The sequence below is a fragment of the Rhinopithecus roxellana genome, chromosome 15 (genome assembly GCF_007565055.1).
Source record: "Rhinopithecus roxellana isolate Shanxi Qingling chromosome 15, ASM756505v1, whole genome shotgun sequence".
In the NCBI taxonomy this organism is placed as follows: domain Eukaryota; kingdom Metazoa; phylum Chordata; class Mammalia; order Primates; family Cercopithecidae; genus Rhinopithecus; species Rhinopithecus roxellana.
Genome location: NC_044563.1, coordinates 119,566,423 through 119,594,376, shown reverse-complemented (window position 1 = coordinate 119,594,376; position 27,954 = coordinate 119,566,423). Strand labels below are relative to the sequence as shown.

At 35.6% G+C, this 27,954-nt stretch overlaps 1 protein-coding gene across 1 annotated transcript in view; it reads right to left on the bottom strand.

Annotated features, from left to right (window-relative positions):
* Window positions 1-27,954, bottom strand: part of DYNC2H1 (dynein cytoplasmic 2 heavy chain 1) — a 385,005-nt gene that overhangs the window by 121,912 nt on the left and 235,139 nt on the right. The window contains exon 83 of the mRNA XM_030918805.1: window positions 3,507-3,623. Within this exon, the coding sequence (XP_030774665.1) occupies window positions 3,507-3,623 (117 nt within the window). The remainder of the gene's footprint in view (window positions 1-3,506; window positions 3,624-27,954) is intronic.

Here is a 27,954-nt window from a genome sequence, read left to right as displayed (position 1 = left end):
TTCTGTTCTTTTTTGGCTTTTTTGTTTTTGTTTGTTTCCCTCACTGATACTCCAGCCACTCTTCTTCTGATAGTAACTCTACATTTTGGCATTACTCAAGGGCATCAACTGCTCTTCATCTGCTCTGCCACTGTAATGTAAGCTGCCATCAGCTCTTACCTGGACTACTGCAAGAGTCTCCTGAATGTTCTCCTTACTTTCTCACCATCTTCTACACAGCAGCTTTCTTCAAAAACTTTCTGAAGAAAGTTCTACCTGTAACTCTATCTATAACTTTCATGGTTTTCCGTTGGACTTGGAATAAAATTCCTTCCCCTGTCTTAGTCTGCTCTGGTTTCTATAACAAAACACCATAAACTAGGTAGCTTATAAACAATAGAAATGTATTTCTTACAGTTCTGGAGTCTGAGAAGTCTGAGATCAAGACGTCACAGATTCTGTATTTGGTGAGCACCTGCTTCCTGATTCACAGATGACCGTCTTTTTGACGTGTCCTCACGTGCAGGAAGGGGTAAGAGATCTCTCTGGAACCCTTTAATAAGGGCACTAATCCCATTTGTGAGGGCTCTATTCTTATGACCTAATCATACCTCCCAAAGGCCCCATCTACAAATACCATCACTTTGAGAGTTAAGACTTCAACATATGAATTTCAAGAGGGAAACAAAATTCAGATCATAGCATCCCCTTACCTCATCTACTCTGTCCTGTAGTCTCTATACTCCAATCACACTGACCTCGTTTCAGTTTTATTGAATGCGCCAAGCATTTTCTCTTCTCAGGGAATGTGTGTATGCTGTCACCTTGGCTTAAAGTAGTCTTCCCCTCCAACTCTGTCTGGCTAGCTTCTCATTGCTCATATCTTGGATTCAATTTCACTTCTGAAACAAGATACTCCCTAACTATCCAGGCCAAAATAGGTCTTCTCCCTTATTATAACATCACTTGTGCTTTCCATCCATTATATAAATATAAATATATAAATATAAATATTTATATATATTTTATATAAATATAAAATTATATTTATATAATTATAAAAATAATTATTACAAATTATAATTTGTAATAATTTATTTACTTGCTTCATCTTTTAATATCTCTCTTATGAACTGTAAACTCCACAAGGTAGGTACCATGACTGTTCTGTCCACAAGTTTCTCTATTTAGTCCCTAGCATAAAAATCACTGAAGCATATTGCATACTCATTAAAATATTCTGAATGAACAACTGACCAATAATATGATTATATCAATAAAAATAATTTGCTTGAAAAAGGGCAAAACGAATGATCATGTATTATAAATGACCATTCATAATAAAAGTACCTTCAATAAATGTTAAATGAATAGTTAAAAGAGAGCGCTTACATATGCCAGACACTATTATAAAAGCTTTACATATATTAATGCATTTAATCCTCATGAGTAATATCACTGCTGGTGATGACAGTAAGTAATGATAGTAACTACTATCATTATACTCATTTTACAGAAAAGTCAAGTAAGTTTCTTAAGTTATACAATTAGAAAGTTCTGGAGCTGAAATTTGAACCCCACCAGTCTGGCTCTAGAAGTCACATTTTTATCTTTGTTATATAAGTGATGATAATTCAAAATACTTAACTGCATTATTAATTAGCGTTCAAAATCATAATTTTATTTTAGGGGAAATCATAATTTGATTACGAAATTATGATTTCCCCTAAAATAAAATTATGATTTTTGAATGCTAACTCAAAACCCAGATTCTACCCTGTTTCCTTTGTATGTAGGAATCAGGTAATTAGGTGGTCTGTTGTGGCAGAAATCCAACATCAGAGAACTAGTAATGGGCTATATCTACATTCCAAATGAGGGTTTGGGCTGGGCGTGGTGGTTCACGCCTGTAATCCCAGCACTATGGGAGGCTGAGGCAGGTGGACCACCTGAGATCAGGAGTTTGAGACCAGTCTGGCTAATATGCTGAAAATGCATGTCTACTAAAAATACAAAAATTAGCTGGTTGCAGTAGCATGCACCTTTAGTCCTAGCTACTTGGGTGGCTGAGGCAGGAGAATTGCTTGAACTGGGGAGGCGGAGGCTGCAGTGAGCAGAGACCATGCCACTGCCTTCCAAACTTGGTGACAGAGTGAGACTCCATCTCAAAAAACAAAAAACAAAACAAACAAAAAAAAAAAAAAAAAAAAGAAAGAAAAAAAAGAAAACGAGGGTTTGGGGAATGGAAGAGAATACACTGAGTGTCTAATCTTGAGTTTGGTCATAGGAGGCAAATAATCTACATATAAGCCTTTGAAGTCATTCATATAGTCTTCTTTATGTAATAATTGAAAAAAATTTTCTCAGAATTACGAAGAAGGTATGTATGTGTGCTGGCAGTGAGGGAGAGAGACTAGCAATAAAATCAGATGTGCCTGATGAAGAGAAGCAGGTAGTGCAAGGAAGTCTAAATGACACATCCAAGTAAATTTCGCACAGATGGAAGAGTCAACTGTGGGAACTTTAAGAAGTGCTAAAACTTCAAAGAATGTAGTTCAAAGAAAAGTGACTTAGAAGACTGCACACTTAGCAATATGAGCTGTTCCTCGCACTTCATTAATAATCACTAAAGCTACAAAATCACATGACCGGATTTCTTATAAAAAACAGATATATAAGTTGTGCTTTAAGGTTAAATCAAATTTGGAATAAAAACAACATGGACAGTAAAAATTTAGAAGTAGGCAGAGAAAAATTATAGGGGACTAAGGTGCCAAAACTATAGAGTGGACTCTAATCTTCCCCCAAACTCTGGAAATTGAGTCAAACAAGTAAACTGTATTTCACGGAGAAGGAAACTTTCTAACGAATACCTGGATTATGTCTCCAAAATGTAAGATGAGATCTTTGCAATAATTAAGGTTACTTTTGCCATTGGTTTTCTGCTTAATAAGAGGTAAACTTAGTCAATTATGCAAATAATTCCATTTCCATATTATTACTAAGTAAAAACTGAAAATAATCATACATTATTCTCAGAATAAATAGCTATATTACATAATATTTATACATATGAATACCTACATGGTTGTATATGTATATACATTTTAAGAACTGCATGAATTGGGAAAATCACTAGAAAATACAAAACTGCCAATGTTATTAAAAAAAGTTGGAAACTGGGCTCAGAAACTGTTATAAGAAACATAGTCCTAAGATGAAGAAAATTATCAAACATCGAGACAAGGAATGAACTGCTAAAGCGGATAACTGAAATTATGTGAATTTGATTACTTATTTAAAGATAAGGAAAGATCGATTTCATAAAAGAGAGAGTAAAGAATACTAATTTTGATGTGCGCTGGTATGGAGAAAGGAGGTCCTGGGTCATGACTTCACAGTTAGGAACCTGTGCAATGTGATCACTTGTATGACTCAGGCAGAAATGGGGAGCACATGGTTAGGATGCTGGAAAAAATGACAGGGAGAAAAAACCAAAAGAATTGGAAGAATGTTCCACTACTAACCTGGTTTAGTTTCTTCCAGAGATTGAGGACAGGAGAAAGTTCATTAGACCAGATTTCTCTATCAAATTTGGAACCAGCTGTTATGGCTCTGCCCAAAATCCTCAACTGTGAAATAACCTGAATGAAGAAAATAATAAGTATCAACAAATAAAAATAACTTCAGTTGAACAGGAAGAGCATAGGTACAAAAACAGACATATTTTGTTTTATAAAAATAGAGACAAAAAGTGTTGTCAATAGTTTATAATCATATTATCTTTCTTCAACTGGCTTAATATTTTATGGTTTAAGCAGTTTAAAAAAATAAAAGAAATTAAAGCTGGGGAAAAATGATTTTAAAATTATATACTGTAATGGCTTGTATTTGAAAGATGCTTCATTTGTTGTTGTTATTTGGATTTTTTTGAGACAGGGTCTCACTCAGTCACCCAGGCCAGAGTGCAATGGCGCAATCATAGCTCACTGTAGCTTCAAATCCCTGGGCTCCAGCGATCCTCCCATCTCAGCCTCCCTACTAGCTGGGATTACAGGTGTGTGCCACCATGCCTAGCTAATTTTATTTTTGGTAGAGACTATGTCTCAGTATGTCGTCCAGGCTAGTCTTGAACTCCTGGGTTCAAGTGATCCTCCTACTTCGGCCTTCCAAAATGCTGGGATTATAGGTGTGAACCACCAGTCCTGGCATAAAGCTGCCTCTTTACCCAGAAAGCTCCAATTACCCATAATTAATAACCACTTGGTGTCTCTATTTGTTCATTTCTGAAATCTGGAATTGTTTTGATTTAAATTTCATAATCTCAAAATGCTGACAAAGATAGTTTCCTTAAAAATACAAAATGAATGGAAAAACAATAGTATAATAAACCGTCTAAAATGGTAAAGCAATAATTGCTGGTTGATAAACTATTTGTAAATGTTTTAATGCTCTACATTAACTTTAAGTTGTAATTTCAATGTTTCCTCTATATACAAGGCTCCAGTGAAAAAAGAATGGGTCAATCAATTCAAACAAGGCAAGGTAAATATTCCCTATTTAGGGCTTCCAATTCTATAATGTCCTTATTACCAGTTTCTTTATCACTATTCTCATCAAAATCAATTCACTCACTTTTTTTCTAAAATAATACTTAATGATTCCCATTTTAAGAACATTAATGAACCTTATTAATCATTTGTTAATGATCCAGAATATTACTAACTATGCTAAATATTAGGTTACAGATATTGTGATATATGTGTTTACATATATAAAATCAATGATGTATACATTGTTTTTCATATTATACCTAAATATTAAGATTGTTTTATCTCATTGTTTGTCTAAAATAAACAAAATAAACCCAAAAAACAAGATATGTCTTCCTAAGTCAGTATTTTAAACTTCAACATTTATAGCATGTTGACTACTTCTGTTTTCACTTTGGGAGAAATGTGATTTGTTTTTCCTTTTGTAACATATTGAACTATATTTCATATTTTGTTAGGTTCTTACATTAGTAAAGTTCATAATAAAATCAGGGCCATAAATCTTTCAGAATGAATGTACAACTTAACTGTTAAACATCAATAATCATGCTGTTAAACTCAAGTTACTTCCAGAGTGTTTCACTGATTCTTAAAAACCTGTGATTAGTGTTTGATTTTTTTTGTTTTTCTGATAAATTATTTTCATTTGCTCTAGCTGAACAGTAAAATAGCACCTAATTTATCAGCTTTGCTACACTACAAAACACAACTAGTTGGTGGTCAGAAGTGCTATTTTAACTCAAGTTTTGCTATTACTTATTTGTGTTTTAAATTTGTCAAACATGATAGAAAACAAATAAGAATGCAAAGAGACGTCTAAAGGAAAAAGAGTGCAAACTTTTTTATCCATGATGTTAAGACCTGTTTTAAGAATAAAATGTACACCAAGCAAAAAAAGATGTCTTCTGTCCAAGAAAAATAACATGTGAGGATTTCTTTTTAAATAATACTATCATTATAATTTTTAAGTAACAGGCAGTAATAAGAAAGGGAGTTCAAACGTATAATAACATTTTTATTAACGAGGACAGGGCTGTAACTTGTATCAAAGAACTATCTGTTTTTACAAAATCTAACACATATACTTATCTTTTTTATAAAGCATAGATAATAAAATATCTATTTTTCATACTTTACACCAGTTAAATATAATTTTTTCATAATACTACTTTAAAGTGGTATCAAAAGGGATAAAATTTCATTCATTAACAACATATTTACATCAATTCTTCCACTTTCTACCCATAATTAACAGCATGAATTATGCCACTGGCATGCTTTGCTCTCTGTAAGAATTGTAAAGGAGCCAGGCACAGTGTTTCACACCTGCAATGCTAGCAACTCAGGAGCCTGAGGTGGGGGGATCACTTGATGCTAAGAGTTTGAGACTAACCTGGGCAACATATTGGGACCTCTTCTCTTAAAATTTTAAAAATACACTAGCCAGGGATGGTGGTATGCACCTGTAACTACTGAGGAGGCTGAGCTGGAAAGACTGCTTGAGCCCAGGAATTCCAAGCTGCAGTGTGCTACCATCATGCCACTGTAACTCAAGTCTACATGACAAAGCAAGACCCCATCTCTAAAAAATAAAACATTCAGAAAATAATATTTCAAAATGAAGAAATTATAGGAAAACCACAGAAGATTTTGCCACTCCTACTTCACCTGTTGTCATTTCAAAGACCAATGGGAGACATTTCAGGAACACCTACCTTTTCTGAGCAACTGGTATGTTTTATTGTAAGACACTAAATTTTATATATAATTGTATTTTCCTTTGGATATCATGAAGCACCCCAAATGATTTTTGATCAAACAATACCAACTTTATAGAAAGTACAACCTTTTTTGTTTGTTTTGTCTTGTTTGGCATAAACTATTTCCTTAGTTTTATTTTATTTTCCCATCCTAATTTTCTCTTACGCTAATTTCCTCAACTACTGATTTTATCCTAGTAGATCATTTACGTTTTTGTTAGTCACTGCCAGTAATTCTTTTTTGGAATAAGAAGGAATATAAACACTCATTCTCATTTTATAGATATCAAAGAAATTAAATAATTTACATTTTTGTTACAGGGAATATGCAGACTAGCTTTCTGGAGAAAATTTTATGATAAAGCACATTTCAAAATTATGAATAAGCAAGAACATCAACAAAATGACTTAAAATTTATGACAGAATTGTCAAAGAAAATAATGAAAATCTTAAAGTCTAAAGCCTAAAAGGAGAAAAAATACAAAGACACAAAATAATAAATAAGATTTTTTAAACATGGAGAAGAAAATAAAAAGGCTTAATACATGCCTATTCAGCATTATTACTATACGAAGAGCTAATAAAAGGAGACAGAGGCAATTTTTAAAAAGAAACTTTCTGTGAATTTTCCAGAACTGGTGAAAGACAATACTTCTCATATTCAGAAAAGTCAAAGAATCCCAACCAGAATAAATGAAATCACCTGGTACTGCCCAATGTAACTGCAGAACATTGAGAAAAAATATATATATTACAAGAAGCTAGAAAGAAATAATAGATTATTCCAAACAAACACTTCCCAACTGCAACAACAGAAGACGAAACATGTTGACAAAAAGACTGTCAACCCAGAATTGTTATAAATTTAGCAAAATTATTTTTTGAGAAAATATAAAATATGAGTATTTTGAGACAAAACTGAGAGTGCAGCTTCACTATTTAAATCATGGACACTAGCTAGAAGGAAATCGTCAAAAAAAGAAAGTCTAATAAGTAAAAAGGAATGGTAAGCAAAGAAAATGTCTAAGAAATTTATAATCTATTGAAGTATGATCCCAATATACAACAGAAATAAAACACTGAAAAATAATCATATTTAAGTTGGGATAAAGTGAGCAGAGTTAAAGCATTCTAAATCATCGTATTGTACGGAAGGACGGTACATTAAAATTTAGTATAACCATTGAGAGAAAAAATAAGTATAGAATAAATTTTCCAAAAAAAAAAAAAAAGAATTTTTTTTAAAAAGGGAAAATGAATCTAAAAGAATGCAAGCAAGGGTAGAGTAGAAGGCCCTTGGTCACAAAAAACAGCAGGCCAAACAGGAGATTTTTTTTTTTTTTTTGAGACGGAGCCTGGCTCTGTTGCCAGGCTGGAGTGCAGTGGTGCGATCTCAGCTCACCGCAACCTCCAACTCCCTGGTTCAAGCGATTCTCCTGCCTCAGCCTCCCGAGTAGCTGGGATTACAGTCATGCATCACCACGCCGCCAGTTTTTGTATTTTTAGTAGAGACAGGGTTTCCCCATGTTGGCCAGGATGGTCTTGGTCTCCTGACCTCGTGATCTGCCAGCCTTGGCCTCCCAAAGTGCTGGGATTACAGGTGTGAGCCACCACACCCAGCCCAAAGAGGAGATTTTTAAAAAATGATATTAATGAATCCAAATAAATCAATAATTGCAGTAATTGATTACTTTAAAACAATTGCTAAACATTACTTAAAAACAACAACTAAAAATACGTTTATATGTTAATGGTTAAACATATGTATATATATTTAAAAGTGGGTACCTAAAACATAAGGACATTTGAAGTTAAAAGGTAATAGATTTCAAAGTTAAAAGGTAACCCTTTTTTTAGTAAACCTCAAGAAAATTTAAAGCAAAAAGTATTACAGGGGAAAAAGCATCACTATCTATTGACATAATTCTAAATATCTTTATATATATATATACATATATATACACACACACTCACACACAGATAGACACTTTGTCATTAAAAGTAATGGCAAAAACCGCAATTACTTTTGCACAACCTAATACTTAAAAACACAGATGTTGTAGATAATACTTAAAAACACAGATGTTGTAGATAATAAAATTACCAGAAGATACAGAGAAATAGAAATCTAGCATTATGTAGGACACTTAATGTGGGTTTCTCAGCAATTGGTAGATCACATACAGAACACATATGGAAAATTTGAACACAATCAACAAGCATGACTGAAGGACATATAATATACCCAATATCTGGAGAACAAACAATCATTTTTAAAAAAAAAAACTTAAGTTTCAGGATACATGTGCAGAACGTGCAGGTTTGTTACATAGGAAAATGTGTGCCATGGTGGTTTGCTGCAGCTATCAACCCATTACCTAGGTATTAAGCCCGGATGCATTAGCCATTTATCCTGATGCCCACACTCTGACAGGCCCTGTGTGTGTTGTTCCTCTCCCTGTGTCCATGTGTTCTCATTGATCAACTCCCACTTATGAAGGAGAACACATGGTATTTGGTTCTCTGTTCCTGTGTTAGTTTGCTGAGGATGATGACTTCTAGTTTCATCCATGTCCCTGCAAAGGACATGATCTCGTTTCTTTTTATGGCTGTATAGTATTCCATGGTGTATATGTACCACATTTTCTTTATTCAGTCTATCATTGAAGGGTATTGGGTTGATTCCATGTTTTGTGAACTACAATAATTGTGAGCTACAATAATTATCTGCATGCATGTATCTTTATAATGGAATGATTTATTATCCTTTGGGTATATACCCAGTAATGGGATTGCTGGGTCGAATGGTATTTCTGGTCCTAGATCTTTGAGGAATCGCCACACTGTCTTCCACAATGGTTGAACTAATTTACATTTTCACCAACAGTGTAAAAGCAAGAACATTCTTTCAAGCACACAGAGAAGCCGGGCGCGGTGGCTCAAGCCTGTAATCCCAGCACTTTGGGAGGCCGAGACGGGCGGATCACGACGTCAGGAGATCGAGACCATCCTGGCTAACACGGTGAAACACCGTCTCTACTAAAAAAATACAAAAAACTAGCCGGGCGAGGTGGCGGGCGCCTGTAGTCCCAGCTACTCGGGAGGCTGAGGCAGGAGAATGGCGTAAACCCAGGAGGCGGAGCTTGCAGTGAGCTGAGATCCGGCCACTGCACTCCAGCCTGGGTGACAGAGCGAGACTCCGTCTCAAAAAAAAAAAAAAAAAAAAAAGAACATCAAGCACATAGAGAACATTTAAGAACATCAGGTACATATTAGACCATAAAGCTAGTCTTAGCAAATTTAAGAGTTGATATCACATAGATCATATCTGACAATGTAATTGTTAGAAATTGGTAAAATGTTACCAAAATTACCCCCCTATACTTGGAAATACGAAACACATTTCTAAATAACTCAAGGTCAAGTAAGTAATTTTAATAAAATTTTAAAATACTGTGTTCATGAAAAACCCACATATCAAAGTTTATACAATAGTGAATGGGCAGTTAATGAGATTCTGGAGGAAAATTATAGTAGCAAATCTTATGTTAAAAAGAAGCAATGCTAAAAATTGAGTAAAACTCATAAATTACACAGTTAAGAATACAGATGAAAGTTATCTGTATGTTGCCCTTATTGTTATAAGGGCAAACAAAATTTAAATAGAAAACAGATACAAAAGAGATCAGAGGTTTTAAAAAGCCAAAAGTTGGTTCACTGAAAACACTAATAGAATTAAGAGACTTCTTACCAGATTGAATGGTAGATAGCTACTGGTAAAATTAAAAATGGAAAAAATTTACTTTAAAATTCTACTTTTAAAGGAAATTACAGATACAGAAAATACTAAAAGATGCCATGAGATTATTTTAAACTTTATACCATAAAAAGTTGCAAATTTGGCTAATACAGAAATTCTTAGGAATATGCAAATTAATAAAACAATCTCAAGAATGGTAGAGTTTTTCTAAGTGGGGCTAGAGTTAGTCAAAAAATTAAATTAGAAGTTAAAAATATTATCTCAAAGTAAATCTCAGGCACCAATAGTTTACATGTAAGTTATATTAGCGTTCTTTAAAACAAATAATTTTTGCACTTACTTTTTCAGAGACTAGAAATACGAGGCAACATTTTCCAAATAACATTATAAAGGCTAGTAAAAATTTAATACCAAAGAAAATGTAAATTTAAAGACCAGTCTTACTCCTGAACACAGATTCAAGTAAATAAATATACATCAAACAACATTTTTAAAAAGATATACAGGATGACATTGAATATATGGTTCAATCATAGAAACTATAATTCACATAAATTGAGGAGAAAAAATATATAATCTTCTCAATATTTAGAGGAAACACGGACAATTAAAATTCATCAATATATTCTTACCAAATTACCCCTAGCAAACTTAGCAAAGATTTGGGAGATTGTTATAATAATAGCCTTCAATAAATGATGCATTCTTGCAATCACATCCTTTGCAATGTAATGTTCTTCTCCTCCCATTTCAAGACATATCTACTTCTCCACCATCTTGAATCTGGGCTGGATTTGCTTTGATTAACAGAATACAGCAAAAACAATGTGTAATTTACAAAGCCTAGCCTTCAAAAGGACATGCAGTGTACTTTCTAGACTTGGAACCCTGATATACCATCCTAGCATCTGGTAGACAAAAGGCCACATCAAGAACCAAGTCACCCTAGCTAATAGCCAGCACCATCTACAAACATGAGTAAGGCCATTTTGAACCTTCCAGCTCAACTCTCCAAATAAAGTCAACTTTACATGTAAGCTCAAGTGAAACTAAAAAGGAATAATCCAGCCAACACACAGAATCATTTAAAAATCAGAAAACATTATTACCTCAAGTCACTAAGTTTTGAGATAGTTTGCTGTAAAGTGAAGACTAAGAGGAGCACTGGGAATATTAGAAAACTTTTTAAATTTATGGACTAAATGTTTGTGTTCCCCCTAAAATCCATCTGTTGAAGCCCTAACTCTCATTATGGCTGTGTTTGGACAAGTGGCCTCTAAGGAGGTAATTAAGGTTAAATGAGGTCATAGGGGTCGGGGCCTGATCTGATAGGATTTGAGTCCCTGGAAGAAGAGACACTGGAGACCTCGCTCACACTCTCTCTGCGCACATGTACAAATGAAAGGACGCATGAGGACCCAGAAAGAAGGCAGCTGTCTACAAGCCTGGAAGAGCAGCCTCACCAGAAATTGAGTATGCTGTACCCTGATTTCAGACTTCTAGCCTCCAAAAGTGTGAGAAAATAAATTTCTGTTGTTTAAGCCACCCAATTTGTGGTATTTTGTTATAGCAGGCCAAGCCAACTAATACAACCTGATAAATGGTATCTATAAAATGAAGCAAATATCATAATAAAAAAATGTTAAAAACCATTCCCTTTAAACTCACAGCAAGGTAAGGATGCCAACTATCACTACGTTTATTCAACACTGCACGTAAGGACCTACCTATCCCAAGAAGACAAATAAAGACAATTAAATGTCTAAGAATTATAAAGGAAAAACACTAAATCAGTTTTCTCAGATATTATAATTTGCAGAAAAAAACAATTTAGAATACTTTCATGTTTACGATATGTATCTTCTGTTTTTGAAATGAATAGAAATTCATTAAACAATATTACATTTTTAACTTCAGCCCAAACATTCTATTTTAATGATTTGGGGGCCTCAAAAACTCTTGATAGTTTCATGCTCCCTGTGCATGCATGGCCACGTACAATGATGATGTTTAACTGTGTTACCAAATACATCAGGATGTATCAAACCATATAAAATTTCCCTGCATACATAAAAATGCATAACCCCCCAAAACCATATTCTAACATGAGACAGGAGAATATGCAGTGGTTTATCCTTCTAATGTTAACATATGCAGGATAAAAGGGGAGGCGGGAAAACTTTTCTTTGTATTTCTCATGTCTCTAAAATATATTTACGCCAGTCACACACAAGACCAAATTGTAATTTATGTTGGTGATGTGTGAGATGAGATTTCACTCAAGATCAAAAGTGAAATGTATAGGCACTCTACCATGTTAAGAACTCATATCATCATTTTTCAAGGTAATATGACATTAAAAGCCTGGAAATAAATCTCAGAAGATCCGCTAGTTAGTGTAATTTTAACGTAAGCAAATTGAGAATGAACTTTTATCGAAGGATATTTATTATAAATTCATACTCACACAATGAATATATCAGTTTTCAAATACTGAGCTATATTATTTGGAGTACTAGGCAGAACACTTCATTATAAATCATATATATTCCTATTTTGTGTATAATTGGTTAATACTAAATAAGATCTTATATTAATTACTAAATTATATGAAATGCTGTATCTGCCTTGAGATGATACTTTGTCACACTCTGAATAATTAGCGGCTCTAACAATCCTACTTACTGATAGTAAAAATATACTTTTGTTATTTATCAAAATACAAATAAGACACATGGAACATATAAATGCACTATATCATGTGTATACACAACCAAATACGTGTAAGACCTCATCTCTCCTAATACATTCATCTATTTATTTTTTAAAATAATATCTATTGTATGCTACATTTGAAAACAGTTTTACAGTTAATTAAAAGATTAAACATATGACTGTCACATAATCTAGCCGTTCCACTACTGGGTATTTGGTCAAGGGAAATAAAAGAATATGTTCATATGAAGATATAAAATCAATGTTTAAATATTCATAGCAGCTTAATGTAGGAGCCTGCATTAATCCACTCTCATGCTGCTATGAAGAAATACCCGAGACTGGGTAATTTATAAAGGAAAGAGATATAATTGACTCACAGTTTTGCATGACTGAGGCCTCAGGAAACTTACAATCATGGCGGAAGGGAAGCAAACATGTCCTTCACATGGAACAGGAGAGAGAAGTGCAGAGCAATGTAGGGGGAAAGCCCCTCATAAAACCATCAGATCTCATGAGAACTCACTCACGATCATGAGAACAGCCTTGGGGAAACTGCCTCCCATAATCTAATCACCTCCCATGAGGTCCCTCCCTTCACACATGGGAGATATGGGAACTACAATTCAAGATAAGATTTGGATGAGGGCACAGCCAAACCATATCAGAGCCAAAAACAAACTAATATCTTCAATGACTGAATGAATAAACAAATTGTGGTATATTCATACAATGGAATACTATTTAGCAATAAAAAGGAAGAGCTCCTAATATATATAACATAGATGAATCTTATGATAATTGTGCTGAGTGAGAAAGAAGCCATAACGAAAATGGTAAACTGTATTGTTCTTTTATATAAAACTCTAGACAATGCAAACTAATCTATACTGATAAAAAAGAAATCAGTGGTTGCCTGGGAATAGGGGAGAAGAAACAGGAGGGAGTGCTAACAGAAAACTTTTGGGGGTAATGGGGATGTTCATTATCTTGATGTGGTGATAGCCTCAAACGTATATACATATTTCAAAAATTACCAAAATAGACACTCTAAATATGCGTTGTTTACTGAATGCTAATTAACCTCAATAAAGCTGTAAAAAGTAAAAAAAGATAATTATTAAAAAAGTTAGGTAGTTTACAGAATTATCAGGAAAGTTAAAAATTGGGCTAGGGCCAGTTAAACACTGGTTATTCTGGTGGAAAAAGGAAAGGAAAACCTGATAGTGCCACGAACACAGAAGCTATGGCTTTTCCATCACCTTTGCCTTCAGTTCTGGATGTTACCAGGAATTAGAACTTGCTAATTAGCGTTAAATAATACACATTTTCATCACCTCGAAAATTATCTCTTGGTACTTCACAATCCCTCCCCCGTCTAATCTTTCCTCCCCTATCACTAGGCAATCACTGACTTCCTTTTACTCAGTGCAGGTTAGTTTGCCACTGCCTTTCAAGAGAACAAAGAAACTGCCTCTTCGATTCACTAGTTCCTTGTTTAGAAACTGGGGTTGGTGCCTGGCATGACTGTTCTCTAGCTATGAGGGCGACTTGAAAAGTGTTTGCCATTTTCAACATTGCAGTAATAGGGGATGCTACCTCCCACCCCAGACTTTTTTGGAGAAAAGTGCTAATAGCTGTGTAAAAGAAAGTACTAAAAGGTGGGTGACAAGGTCAAGAACATACATGTAAATATACATGACATTTTAAAAACTTTAAATATTAATTTTACCATGAACATTTCCAAAGATACACACAAATTGATTTTTATTATGAACATTTTCAAAGAAACCCAAAGATACCCATAATGTAGCTTCAACAACTGTCAACACTTTCCTGCACTTGCTTCATTCATCTCCCTTCTGTTATTATTCCTTACGTTTTAAAACACATCCCAGACCACATGTTATTTAACTCCTACATACTCAATATGTATCTCTAAAGAAAAAAAATGATATAACTACTATAATGCCATTACTTCTCCCAAGAAACAAAAAATTAATTGGCATCACATTAATGGCACCCAGCCCATATTTAAATCTCTCTGACAGTCTCAAAATTTGTTTTAATTGAATTGCTTAAATCAGGATTCACAGAAAGGTCATAAATTGTTATGTATTTTAAGCCTTATTAATATAGAGAAGTCCTTCTCGCTTGCCTCTTTTGCCTGCCATTAACCTATTGATTAAACTGAGTTCGTTATCTTGCAAACTGTCCCACATTCTGGTTCCAGTGTTGTCATTTACCTTGTTCTTTTATACCTATGTTTCTTGTTAATGGTAAATTAGTTCTAAAACTTGATTAGGCTCAGGTTTACTCTTCCTGAAAGAATACTTTTGGAAATTTTACTTCATATTTCATCACATTTGGAGGCGCATAGTGTCTGAATGCCTCCGCTTTCTGATGCAAAGATTGATCACAGGGTACAGGTGGTGACAGCTTATCCTTCTCTTGCAAACACCCCCAGAAACCTTCCATCTAATGGGTTCAACCTCTGATAATCATTGTCTGAACCAATTATTTTATTAGAGTTTGTGAAATAATGATTTTTCAAATTTCATCATTACTGCCATATTTATTATCTAGAATTATTCAATAAGGAAGAGTTTTATCAACTTTTCTTTCGTTATCTTGAAATATAATTCACAAAGGAAAGGTAAGTACATAGTTCTTTCCCTTTAACTGCATTTTCAAAGAGACATTTTTATATCTTACTGAATGATAACCTAATAAAAGCTTGAAATCAAGTCTATGATATTAGTAAATATATTATTTCTACATAAATATTCAAAAGGAAAAATGTAACGTCATTATGTATTTTACAAAATGAAATAGACTGGTGATATCCTTCAGTCAACTTGCTTTTGTCTAATGGTCTTAGAACTCAAAATATGAAAAGTATTCAAATTCAGATTTGCCTACAATTAGAAATCAGAAGTTATTACACTGTGTATAAAAGTACAAATACATTATCTCTTTTTGCTTATGGTGCTATTGGCTAAGTTGTGGCTAAAAATATGCTCTTGAAATATATTCAAATAGAGTATATCTGAGAAAAAAATGGGAACTTAAGCTTTCCAATTTCAAAAATGAATTTACCAGGAACTTGTGACTTTTCTAATAACTGATGAAAAACCATTTGAGTCAGGATAACCACAGCTGCTGAATATGAGTAACCACAGCTGCTGGGTTCATAAAAGCCATTTGATGCAATGATGCTAAAATTATTACACTAGCAATTAATCTTCAAATCTTTGGCAATAGAAAATCATTACATTTTAAGAATAAATACAACAGGTTTTTAAAATGTTGCCATGAAATTGCTATTGAAACTATGAAAAAAATAAGAAAGTTCTGGAGCTTCAAAGTATGTTTAGGAGAAAATAAGTGAATATGTAGCTAGCACATAGAAATATGTAGCTCTTATACAAAAACACATATAACTTTTACAGAACTAAAGCTAATCAGACATTTTATTAATAACAATTGCCTCCCCAAGCCTGCTACCATTTTGAGCAACAGCATTAGCTTACTGCAACTGTTTTCTAACATCTCTCTTTGCTTTAAGTCTTACTCCCCAGTAGTCTATTCTCTTGAAAACATACTTTGCCAGAGTAATCTAGTTATTTTCGTGGCTCACAAGACTTATGACCTAGTCCACCTCCACCCTAGCTACCTCCCATCCTCATGTCCCACCACTCCCCTTCTCCCTCATTGTGCTTAAGCCACATCAGCCTCATTGCTACTCCATAGCAATAAAAAATGTGAATCAGGATCACAATGAAGTACCATTTTAACCCACCAGACTGGCAACAATAAAGGCATCCCAAAATACCAACTACTAGTAGGATTAAAAGGATGAAGATACTACATACTGTTCACACAAGAGTGAATTAGTACAATCACTAAAAACAATTTGACATAACAATTCTATTCCTAAGCATATACTCTAGAGAAACTCTTGAGCTTATGCAGTAGGGAGACATAGCCACAAATGTTCCTAGTAGCATGTGTCAATAGTCAAAAAACAAACAAACAAAAAAACCTGGAGTAACACAAATGTCCGTCAATAGGGGAATGGAAACACAAATTGTGCTATATTTACATAATGAAATATTGTACAATAAGAATAAAGAATGAAACAACAGCCAAACCAACCACAATAATAAATCTCAGACAGAGGTGAAGGAAGAAAGCAAGTCCTAGGATATCCCTTACAATAATGCTTTATAATGTTCGAAAAATAAGCAAAACAAACTACGTTTTTAGGCACAAATGCATGTGTGAGAGATTGAAAGAATGCATGCACATAATAGAACTATTAAAAAAATATGTAAAACCACAAAAAGAGTTTTAAACAAAACAGTCAGAATGGTGGGTCCTTCAGCAGAATGGGAGGGGAACTGGATAGAAGAAAATCACATAAGTTGATGCAAGTTATGGTAATATCTTAATTCTTGGGTGAAGTTATTGGTTCATGGGTTTTTAATGTTTTAATGTTTTTTATGCTTTTAATGTTTTAATTACTTATTAATACATTAATGTTATATATATATATATATATATTTTTTTTTTTTTTTGAGACGGAGTCTCACTCTGTCACCCAGGCTGGAGTGCAGTGGCATGATCTCGGCTCACTGCAAGTTCTGCCTCCTGGGTTCACACCATTCTCCTGCCTCAGCCTCCCAAGTAGCTGGGACTACAGGCACCCGACACCACGCCTGGCTAATTTGAGATGGGGGTTTCACCATGTTAGCCAGAATGGTCTCGATCTCCCTACCTCGTGACCCGCCCACCTCGGCCTGCCAAAGTGCTGGGATTACAGGCATGAGCCACCGCATCCAGCCTATTCTTTTATATATATATAATGGTTATATTTTGAAATGATAGTAAAAGTTCAAAATCAGAAGAATATATAAATGTACTAAGAAGTCTTTCAAAAACAAAGCAGGTTAAGGAGAATAAGTGGAACTAAGTGTTGGGGGAGGTTGCTATATTATATAAACGCTCAAAAAAGGTCTGTTTGGTAAGGTAACATTCAGAGACGAGAAGGAGTAATAGACTAAGCCATTCAGATATCTAGGGTATGAATGTTCCAGACAAAAGGAACAGAAGGTATGAAGGCTCTAAGGCAGAAACCCAAGGGAAGTGTAGCAGGTGTGGCTGCAACAAAGTGAGCAAGAGGAAGATCAGAGGACAAAGGCAATGAGGGAGCAGAAGGCCTGAGGATAGAGGATCTCATAAGTCTCTATAATGAATGCATTTATTCTGAATTAGATGGGAAGTGACTGGAGGAAAGACGACTACTGTTACCATCTATAGAATACGAAAATGTCTATCGTATTATTAGAATATTTTATTTCATGGATAGAGTTGCACTGGTTTAAGATTGTAAGGAAGTCAGCCCAGAGACTCAGTCTTATTTGCCTCTACCTAAAATCTCTACAGAAAGATTTCGTGTTTATGTAAATGTTGATTCAAATGACTTTTAAAACATTTTTTCTGGGTTACATAGGGTACTGACAAGATGCACAAAAGTCAAAAGGGTCTGCACCAAAGTTTCATAGTGTTTCTCTCAGATTGCTCCAGAAATTCATTGACTCCTAAAAGTGACAGAGTAGTTTTGCTGAAGACTATTCTAAGAACTGTACTTAATCATTTCCCTGACTTTATTAATTCCATAAATCACAGCTAGAAATTGTTGAAGTGTACAGTCTTAAGATATGGAATAATATGACACTTTTTTCTTATAGCCATGAAACCAAATCACAAACTCAATATAGGAAAAGCACTTTTTGGGGAGATTTGTTCATCTAAATGGAAGCACAAAACTGGCAGTTACCAAATTCCAGAAAGTCCTAAGTTCAAAACACTCATTTGAAGAAAAAGTTTTATTTTATTTTATTTTATTGACAAGGGCTTGGTCTGTTGCGTGGACAGGAATGCAGTGGCATTGTGTCCGGAGTTGATTTTGGAAGAGTGATGCCTTTTGTCCTCACTTCTCATCATATGAATAGGAAGGATATCATTTCTGAGGCTCCCCACATCCTAGCTTTGGGAATAGCTTTTGTTAGGCCTGCTTGCATGAGGAAGGATCCTAAAATTCCAGATAGTCTCTGCCCCCAGTGGGGCTTTGGGCAAAAATTATGTCTTTCTGATTGGTGACCCTGGGTACCTAAAGAAAGGAACAGAGTCCTGAAATTTATACTAGAAATAATTCTTATAGGAGAAACTAAAAAAGCACCAGAGACAGGGAGTGGTTTTTAGAAGTGGGACTAGCCTCAGAGAAGAGAGGGGGGAGGAAGTTTGTCTGACAGGCATTAGAACCCAGGACGTAAGGGTCAGAATAGATAAGATAGATGGGCGAGTCATGCTTGGTCAGCGTAACTTTGAGAACTCTGCTCATGGCTACAGGGTCAACGAACTTTTTGTTGGGACCCTGGAGCTGAATGGCTTTCCTCTCTGTCGACCCTTGGCTCAGCCCTTAAGTACAGGAAAAGCCAGAAGCTGGTTCTAGGCAAACCAACACTCCAAGCTCCAAACAGTCGGGGGTTATTAGAGAGCCTTTTCCCAGAAAGCCTGACACCCATGTCTTTAGTCCAGTGGCCGCTCTAGTCGCTTTTAACTGGCCGACAGGTGCCCGGTGTTTAGCCCCCGAATTATAAGGAAAAACAGAACAGAATAGCAAGCAAAAGGGGTCCGATGGTACTCACTGCTTGGCAATATCCCAGACAAGCCTCCAAGATGTATCTGGAGTTGGTTCCTTCCGGTGGGTTCATGGTCTCACTGACTTCAAGAATGAAGTCTTGGACCTTTGCGGTGTTAACAGCTCTTAAACGTGGCACAAACCCAAAGAGTGAGCAGCAGTAAGATTTATTGTGAAGAGTGAAAGAACAAAGCTTCCACAGCGTGGAAAGGGACCGAAGAAGGTTGCCACTGCTGGCTGGATGGCCAGCTTTCATTCCCTCATTTGTCCCCGCCCATGTCCTGCTGATTGGTCCATAATACAGAGTGCTGATTGGTCCACTTTACAGGGTGCTGATTGGTCCATTTTACAGAGTGCTGATTGGTCCATTTTAGAGGGTGCATTTTACAAAACTTTAGCTAGCTACAGAGTGCTGATTGGTGCGTTTTTACAGCACTGATTGGTGCATTTTACAAAACTCTTGTGAGAAAAGTTTTCCAAGTCCCCACTCGACCCAGGAAGTTCAGCTGGATTCACCTCTCAGCATGATCACGGATCACTTCAGCCTCAACCTCCCAGGCTCAAGTGCTCCTCCCACCTCAGCCTCCCAAGCACCTGAGACTATAGGCATATGCCACCACATGCAGCTAATTTTTTAATTTTTTGTAGAGAAGGGGTTCTCACTATATTGCCCAGGTTGAAATAAAAATGTTTCAAAGAACTGAATTCCTGGAAATAGCCTACAATGGCAAGAACTGAAATAATTCAAGAAACCTGGTTTATACTGCAGAGATTATTATTTACAAGTGTACAACATTAGGAATTCAGTATCTAAGTTTGGAATCAATTATTTCTAAAGTTCGTTCCAGGAGTACTTTATTAAGTTTTTAAAATTCTGAACCTATAGTCAAATGAGAAATGTGACTCTATTTGGGCCAGATTTTAGAAAAGAATCAGATACACAGATTTAATGGCATTTAGGATACCGAAATTAGCAATTCTTTACAGTTTCTTCGAAGTACAGATACTCCCAAAATTAAGCGTGCCTAAGAATTGCCCCAAAAGTTTGTTAAAAAAAAAAGATTCCTGAGCCCCACTTCAAGATAGTCTAATTTTACAGATGTGGGATAGAACTTAGGAATCTACCTTGTAAACTAACTTCCCAGATAATACTTATATAAGTAGCCAACCACACTACACTGAGAGAAATTGCCCATATTTTAATTTAACTGGAAAGGCAATTATGACAGTTTAAGGATTACTTTAAATAATCTCAATCTGCAACTGTGGATTTAACAACTGTTAAATTTTAAAAGAGGGGGGAAGAAAAGAAAAAAGCTGTTAAGTGATCTGAGTTTTGCTTTTACAATCTTATGGAAACAAATCTAGGACAGAGAATAGAAAGCAAGAGAATTATTTGAATAGTTTAGCACTTATGGATCTCCTGCCAAGATTTTGAATGAATTGATTCCACAAAGAAGTGATGTATACAGATAGCAGCTGGGTGCTACTGTTAAATTTAACAGCATAGTTATGGGACACAGCAGCTTTCAAAATAATCAAGTAGACAGCCTTGTCACTTCTTTGACTGTATAACTCTGGCTTTAAAAAATGGTTTCACCAATCATGTTAAAGCTTTGTGTTCCTCATTGATTTTATATACTTAAGGCCCAAATTCTGCTTAGAGTTTTAAATCTCTAACCTTTGTAACTATTACAAGCTTTCTTAATCATTTATGTGGTCATACTGACTTGCTTTATAACTATAATTTGTTTTTTATGCCATTACTTTCTTTGTTCTTGGCAGAGTGAAGCAACTACCTCACCTCCACCAGTATCAATGGCCAGTGCAGCTATTATATTTTGAAATTGCTGGCCAGACAGTAGTTATGAGAGTTGTACTAAAACACAGCCTCAGAATCCAAGAGTTTAATATACTATCATGAGTTTCAGATATCTAGGTACCAAGGTATTAAGATGAGCAATGAACATAAATTCTACTTAGTCTTTAAATCAATATTTACCATAAAATGTGACAGGACTTTAAATAATACTGAAGAAGTGAACAACTTCATTAAATACCAAATTACCTAACTATTTTTATCCAATATTTTACTTGCACATAAATACTTTAGCAATAAAGTTTACTGCTGTGAAGAATTACTGAGGATAGAAACTAAAGATAAGGCTTCATAGGCAGATGACGTAAATGCAAAATATTGATTTTAATGTCAAGATTTTCTTAATGTCAAAATGTCAAATTTTATTCAGGCTTCCCTATCTGTAGAATGCAAAAAAAAAAAAAAAAAAAAATACGTTTGTAATTAAGATCTGACTTTAGACAAGGGCAAAACAAGACGACCAAACAGAACCCTCCAGTAATCATGCCCCGTGCAGGAACACCAAATTAAACAACTATCAACACAAGAAAACACTATTATAAAAACAAAAAAATCAGGTGTGCAATCACAGTATCTAACTTTAATAACAAAGGGAGAGGCATTTAAAAGGTTAGGAAGGATAACCTAGGTAACCTTGCATTATCTACAACATCCCTCCCCCAAACCCAGGCGGCATAGCACTGATAATCTATGTATTTGGAAAAGGGAGAGTGAAGTGAGTGTGGGATACTGCACTGGTACTCAGTGCTGCCCTATCACAATGGAATACAACACTAGGCAGAATTCTGCCAGTGCTCATAGAGGAGGCATATACAGATCATCCCTGGGCCAGAGGGAAGGCCTCTATCATTAGAAAGAGAAAGCCAAGTCTCAGCCTACTTCAACATCTGCGGAATAAAGTGGCCTGGGCCTCTAATAAATTTGAGGAGCAGTTGGGCCACAGCAACTATAGTACTTGCGCAAGCCCCAGTGCTGCACCGGCATCAGAGACAGGGCTTGGAGTGCAATCCAGCATGACGCTGGCTCCAGTGATGACCTCTCCCCCAACTCCACGCAATGCAATGCAGAGACTCTTTCCACTTGTGGGAAAGAGGGGAAAGAATACAGAAGACTTTGTCTTGCAAATGAATACAAGCTCAGCCACAGTAAAACACAAAAACCCAAACACAAGTGAAATCCTAAAGCCTTCAATTGCAGGTCTTTGCTCTTGAATGGTGTTTCTTGACCCACCCAGGGCCAGAAGGGAATCTACAACTCTGGTGGGATAAACTGACTCCTAGCAGAACTCACCACTTGATAAGTGGCCTCCAGCCTTGAATAAACACATCAGTAGCAGCCACATGGTGTTGGCCATGGGCCTTGGGTGACCCCTGGTGGAAGCTGCACTGATCTGGGAGGCCTCTGGCTTTCATGGTGTTCTAATGCAGTCAACTGTGCCGAGCACAGGAGTGCAGGTATCACCCCTCACCCAACTAAAGGCAGCCAAGCATAAAGACCCTTCCACTTGGGGGAAAGAGTGGGAAGAGCAAGAGACTCTGCCTGGGAACACAGGGAATTCTGCCTTACCTTGCCTAACTCCACCAAGGCTATATATCTAGGCGTCTGTAGGGGTCACAGCATACCTGGGTTAGGGCACCTGGTAATGCTAAAATGGCTGTAGTAGCTACAGGCTTTGGTAACAACACTCCATTATATTTGAAATCTTCAAAGCCCACTCAAGAAGGACAGGTACAAAAGAGGCCATAACACAAAGATGGAAATAAATATCTAACACTTCAATGCCCAGACAATGATGAATGTCCATAAGCATCAGGAACAACTAGGAAAACATGACCTCAACAAACAGCCTAAATAGGGCACCGGTGACCAATCCTGGAGTGATGAAGACATGTGACCTCAGGCAAGAAATTCAAAACAGCTGTCTTCATGAAGCTCAACAAACTTCAGGATAACACAGAAAAGGAATTCTCTATCAGACAACTTTAAGAAAGAGATTCAAATAATTTTTAAAATAAATAAAACAGAATTCCTGGCTAAAAAAATTCAGTTGACAAATTGAAAAATACATCAGTGTCTAAACAGCAGAACTGATGAAGCAGAAGAAGAATTGGTGAGCTTGAAAAGAGGCTATATGAAAACACACAGAGAAACTGAAGAGTACACAAAAACATGGAAAGATATCTTATGTGCATGGCTTGAAATAATTAATATTGTAAAAATGACCATATCACCCAAATTCAGTGCAATCCCTACCAAAATATCAAGGACATTCTTCACAGAAATAGAAAAAAAAAAATCCTAACATTTATATGGAACCATAAAAGATCCAGAATACCTAAAGCAATCATGAGCAAAAAGAACAAAACTAGAGGAATCATACTTCCTGACTCCAAATTATACTAGAAACCTATAGCAGCCAAAATAGCATAGTAGGGGCGTAAAAACAGACACATAGAGCAATGAAAGACAGCAAGGAACCCAGTTATAAATCCACACATTTACAACCAACTCACCTTCAATAAGTGCCAACACGTTGAGGAAAGAACTACAAATGGTACTGGGAAAATGGGATATCCTTATGCAGAAGAATTAAACTAGACAGCTGTCTCTCACCATATATAAAAATCAAATCAAAATGGATTAAAGACTTAAATGTAATACCTGAAACTGTGAAACTACTAGAAGAAAACACTGGGGAAATGCTTCAGGGCACCAATCTGGACAAAGATTTCTTGAAGAAGACTTCAAAAGCACAAGAAACCAAAGCAAAAATGGACAAATGGGATCATGTCAAGCTTAAAAGCTTCTGTGCAGCAAAGAAAACAATCAACAAAGAGACAGTCTGAAGAACAGGGGAAAATACACGCACACTATTCAACTGACAAGAGATTAGTAACAATATATAAGCAATTCAAACAATTCAATAGCAAAGTAACAAATAATCGGATTAAAAACAGGCAAAAGATCTCAACAGAAATTTCTCAAAAGAAGACATACACATGACCAACAGGTAGAGAAAAAAATCCTCAGCATCACTACTCATCAGAGAAATGCACATCAAAACCACAGTGAGATATCATCTCACCCCAGTTAAAAGAGCTTTTATCAAAAAGACAAAAAAATAATGGATGCTGGGGAGGATGTAGAGAAAGGAGAATCTTCATACACAGTTGGAAGGTAAATTAGTAAGCTACTATGGAAACAATATGGATGTTCCTTAAAAAACCAAAAATAGAAATACTATATTGTCCAGTGCCAAGACCAGCTTGGTAATGGAGACCCTAACCCAGCGGCACTAGAGGAATTAAAGACACACACACAGAAATACAGTGTGTAGAGTGGGAAATCAGGGGTCTCACAGCCTTCAGAGCTGAGAGCTTTGAACAGAGATTTACCCACATATTTACTGACAGCAAGCCAGTGATAAGCCTTGTTTCTACAGATTATAGATTAACTAAAAGTATTTCTTAGGGGAAACAAAGGGATGAGCCGAAATAAAGGGATGGGCCCTGGTTAGTTATCTGCAACAGGAACATGTCCTTAAGGCACAGATCACTCATGCTATTGTGACTTAGGAATGCCTTTAAGCGGTTTTCCACCCTGGGTGGGCCAGGTGTTCCTTGCCCTCATTCCGGTAAACACGCAACCTTCAGCGTGGGCGTCATGGCCATCATGAACATGTCACAGTACTGCAGAGATTTTGTTTATGGCCAGTTTTGGGGCAGTTTATGGCCAGATTTGGGGGCCTGTTCCCATAAGTCCAGCAATCTCACTGCTGGGTATATATCCAAAAGAAAAGAAATCAGTATATTGGAAAGGTATCTGCAATCCTGTGTTTATTATGGCAGTATTCACAATAGTCAAGATATGGAATTGACCTAAGTGCCATCAACAGATGAATGGATAAAGAAAAAATATGATACAAATAAACAACGGAATATTATTTCACCATAACAAAGAATAAAATCTTGTCATTTGCAAAACATGGATAGTACTGGAAGACATTATATTAAGTGAAATAAGCCAGGTACAGAAAGACAAATACTGCATATTCTCACTCATACCTGGGAGCTAAAAAAGTTGATCTCATGGAGATAGAGAGTAGAATAACAGTTACCAGAGATTGGGTAGGGTATGTATAGGGGTTGGGAGGGAGAGTAGGATAAAAAGGGGGTTGGTTAATGGGTACAAAAATACAGTTATATAGTAGTAATAAGACCTAGTGTTTGGTGGCACAGCAGGGAAACTATAGTTAATAATAATTTATTGTATATTACAAAATAACTACAGAAGTGGATTTGGAATGTTCTCAATGCAAAAAAGTGACAAATGTTTGAGGTGACGGATATTGCAATTCCCTGATTTGATCATTACACAGTGTATGCTTTTATCAAATATCATATGTACCCCATAAATATGTACAACTATGTAGTCATAAAAAATACAAAACAAGAAAAGAATATTTTGCCAATTACTTTTGCGAAGCAAGAGATCTTTTTTCTTTCCCCATATAAGGTTATGTGGTAAGTGAAACCTTTATGGAGAAAAGTGACTGAATCTCATAACACAAGTTATTTACCCTTGCTCTATGAGTGTGTCATACAGGCATGAACCAGTATTCAGTAACACATTTAAGTTCCAGTTTAGGAACTTTCTAAAGATGTGATCTTGGGAAAAATAAAAATCTCCCTGGGCCTCAATATCCTCAAGTATAGAATGAGTTTGACAGTAACCTCTCTTATTCTGAGAGTTAAGTGAGGTAATTCATATAAAATGCTTACCACAAAATCGATTACAGGGAGCACAAGAAGTATAAAAATCATTATCATCATCATTATCATGATCATAAACAAAGGTTAAAAGGATAACACTACATATACACTAAAAACTAACGAACTGTATATGGGAAAAGATAAAATCACAATTTTAAAAGAGGTTTAAGTAAAGCTATCTGATTGGCATAGTTTGGTTTGTAATACATGATGGCTGGGTCAGTAATGGTATTTCATGTAATTCTAGCAATATAAAAATTATAGCACTGTTCTTAGACTTAAAGAGATTCCTTTTAAGGTTCCCATTTTAAAAAACAATTTTCAAAAGCATGTTTTTCTCCTCTCTGCTAATCTCATGGCCAGAGCTATGTTTTTCCCCCACCAAACATCCTATTTTTCTCCTTCATTCCTAAATCATAATTTTCGCACAGCTTCTAACTTTTCCATATTTCTACTTTTGAAACTAGGAGAAGCCTCTGATTGAAACATTCCATATAAACCAGGGTAGGCAGCTCTGTTATGTAAAAACTTAAAGGACCAAGAACTGTATAGTCATTAAAGAGGTTAGAAATATGTTTATTAGTCTATCAACTTGCATGTTGCTTATTCCTTCCATTCCCTCATTTCTTCTTTTTTTCAAAGGGAAATGTCAACACTGACCTACAGAAACAAATTTTAAAATGCTGATAGATGCCTTTAAAATGCACTATTGGATGCTAAATCAGAGAAATGCCATGACAAAATAAGGGACATTGAAAAATACCTCTTGCAGCCATTTTCCAAACATGGTATTTTAATCCATGAAAGCCCTAATACATATGGTAATTATGGGCAAGATATTTTGCTAAACTGAAGAAATAATTCCAAATTCTTCAAGGTGAATAATTAAGGAACATTTCCTTTCTCTGGTGTCTGTCTGTTTAACAAAGTTCATTTTACAGCTGAAAGTTGCAGAGAAGATTACTAGAAAATACCCTTCTCTCTGCAGCATGTGGAAAGATTATTCCACAGCAATCTTTATATTCTGCAAAACTATCATACTGTAGTAGTCTACTGTGGTCTTTGTTCTACAAGCAGCCAATTCTACCATGAAACAAAAATCCTTTCTACCTTAATTATTTAAGAAATTTGCGGCTGGGCACGGTGGCTCAAGCCTGTAATCCCAGCACTTTGGGAGGCCGAGACGGGCAGATCACGAGGTTAGGAGATGGAGATCATCCTGGCTAATACGGTGAAACCCCGTCTCTACTAAAAAATACAAAAAACTAGCCAGGCGAGGTGGTGGGCGCCTGTAGTCCCAGCTGCTCCGGAGGCTGAGGCAGGAGAATGGCGTAAACCCGCCACTGCACTCCAGCCTGGGCGATAGAGCGAGACTCCATCTCAAAAAAAAAAAAAAAAAAAAGAAATTTGCTTACCAGAACATTTTCCAATTTAAATGGACATTTCTTGGGTACTTAATGTCTTCAATTGCTGGAGTATATCAAAATCTTCAAATTTAAGACAAGTATTTATAGGCTATTTATATTGATATTACACATTAGATACTGATACTAAACTTTGAATTTATTTTAAAAAGTAATAAAATGCCAACTAAAACTTTTTGGTAACTAAAAATGGTTTTTGTAATTGAAAAAAAAACTTCATTACATGGAATTGTTAGAATGAAAATCAAATTTTACATTTGATATTTAAATTTACAAACTGATTTATCCAATTTACAATTTATAATTGATTTACAATAGATATTCCTTGTAGCCAAATTCTGTTACTACCCTACCTGTGCCAGAAATACCAAATTTACCCCACTATCCTTGCTTGCTTTTTTTCTT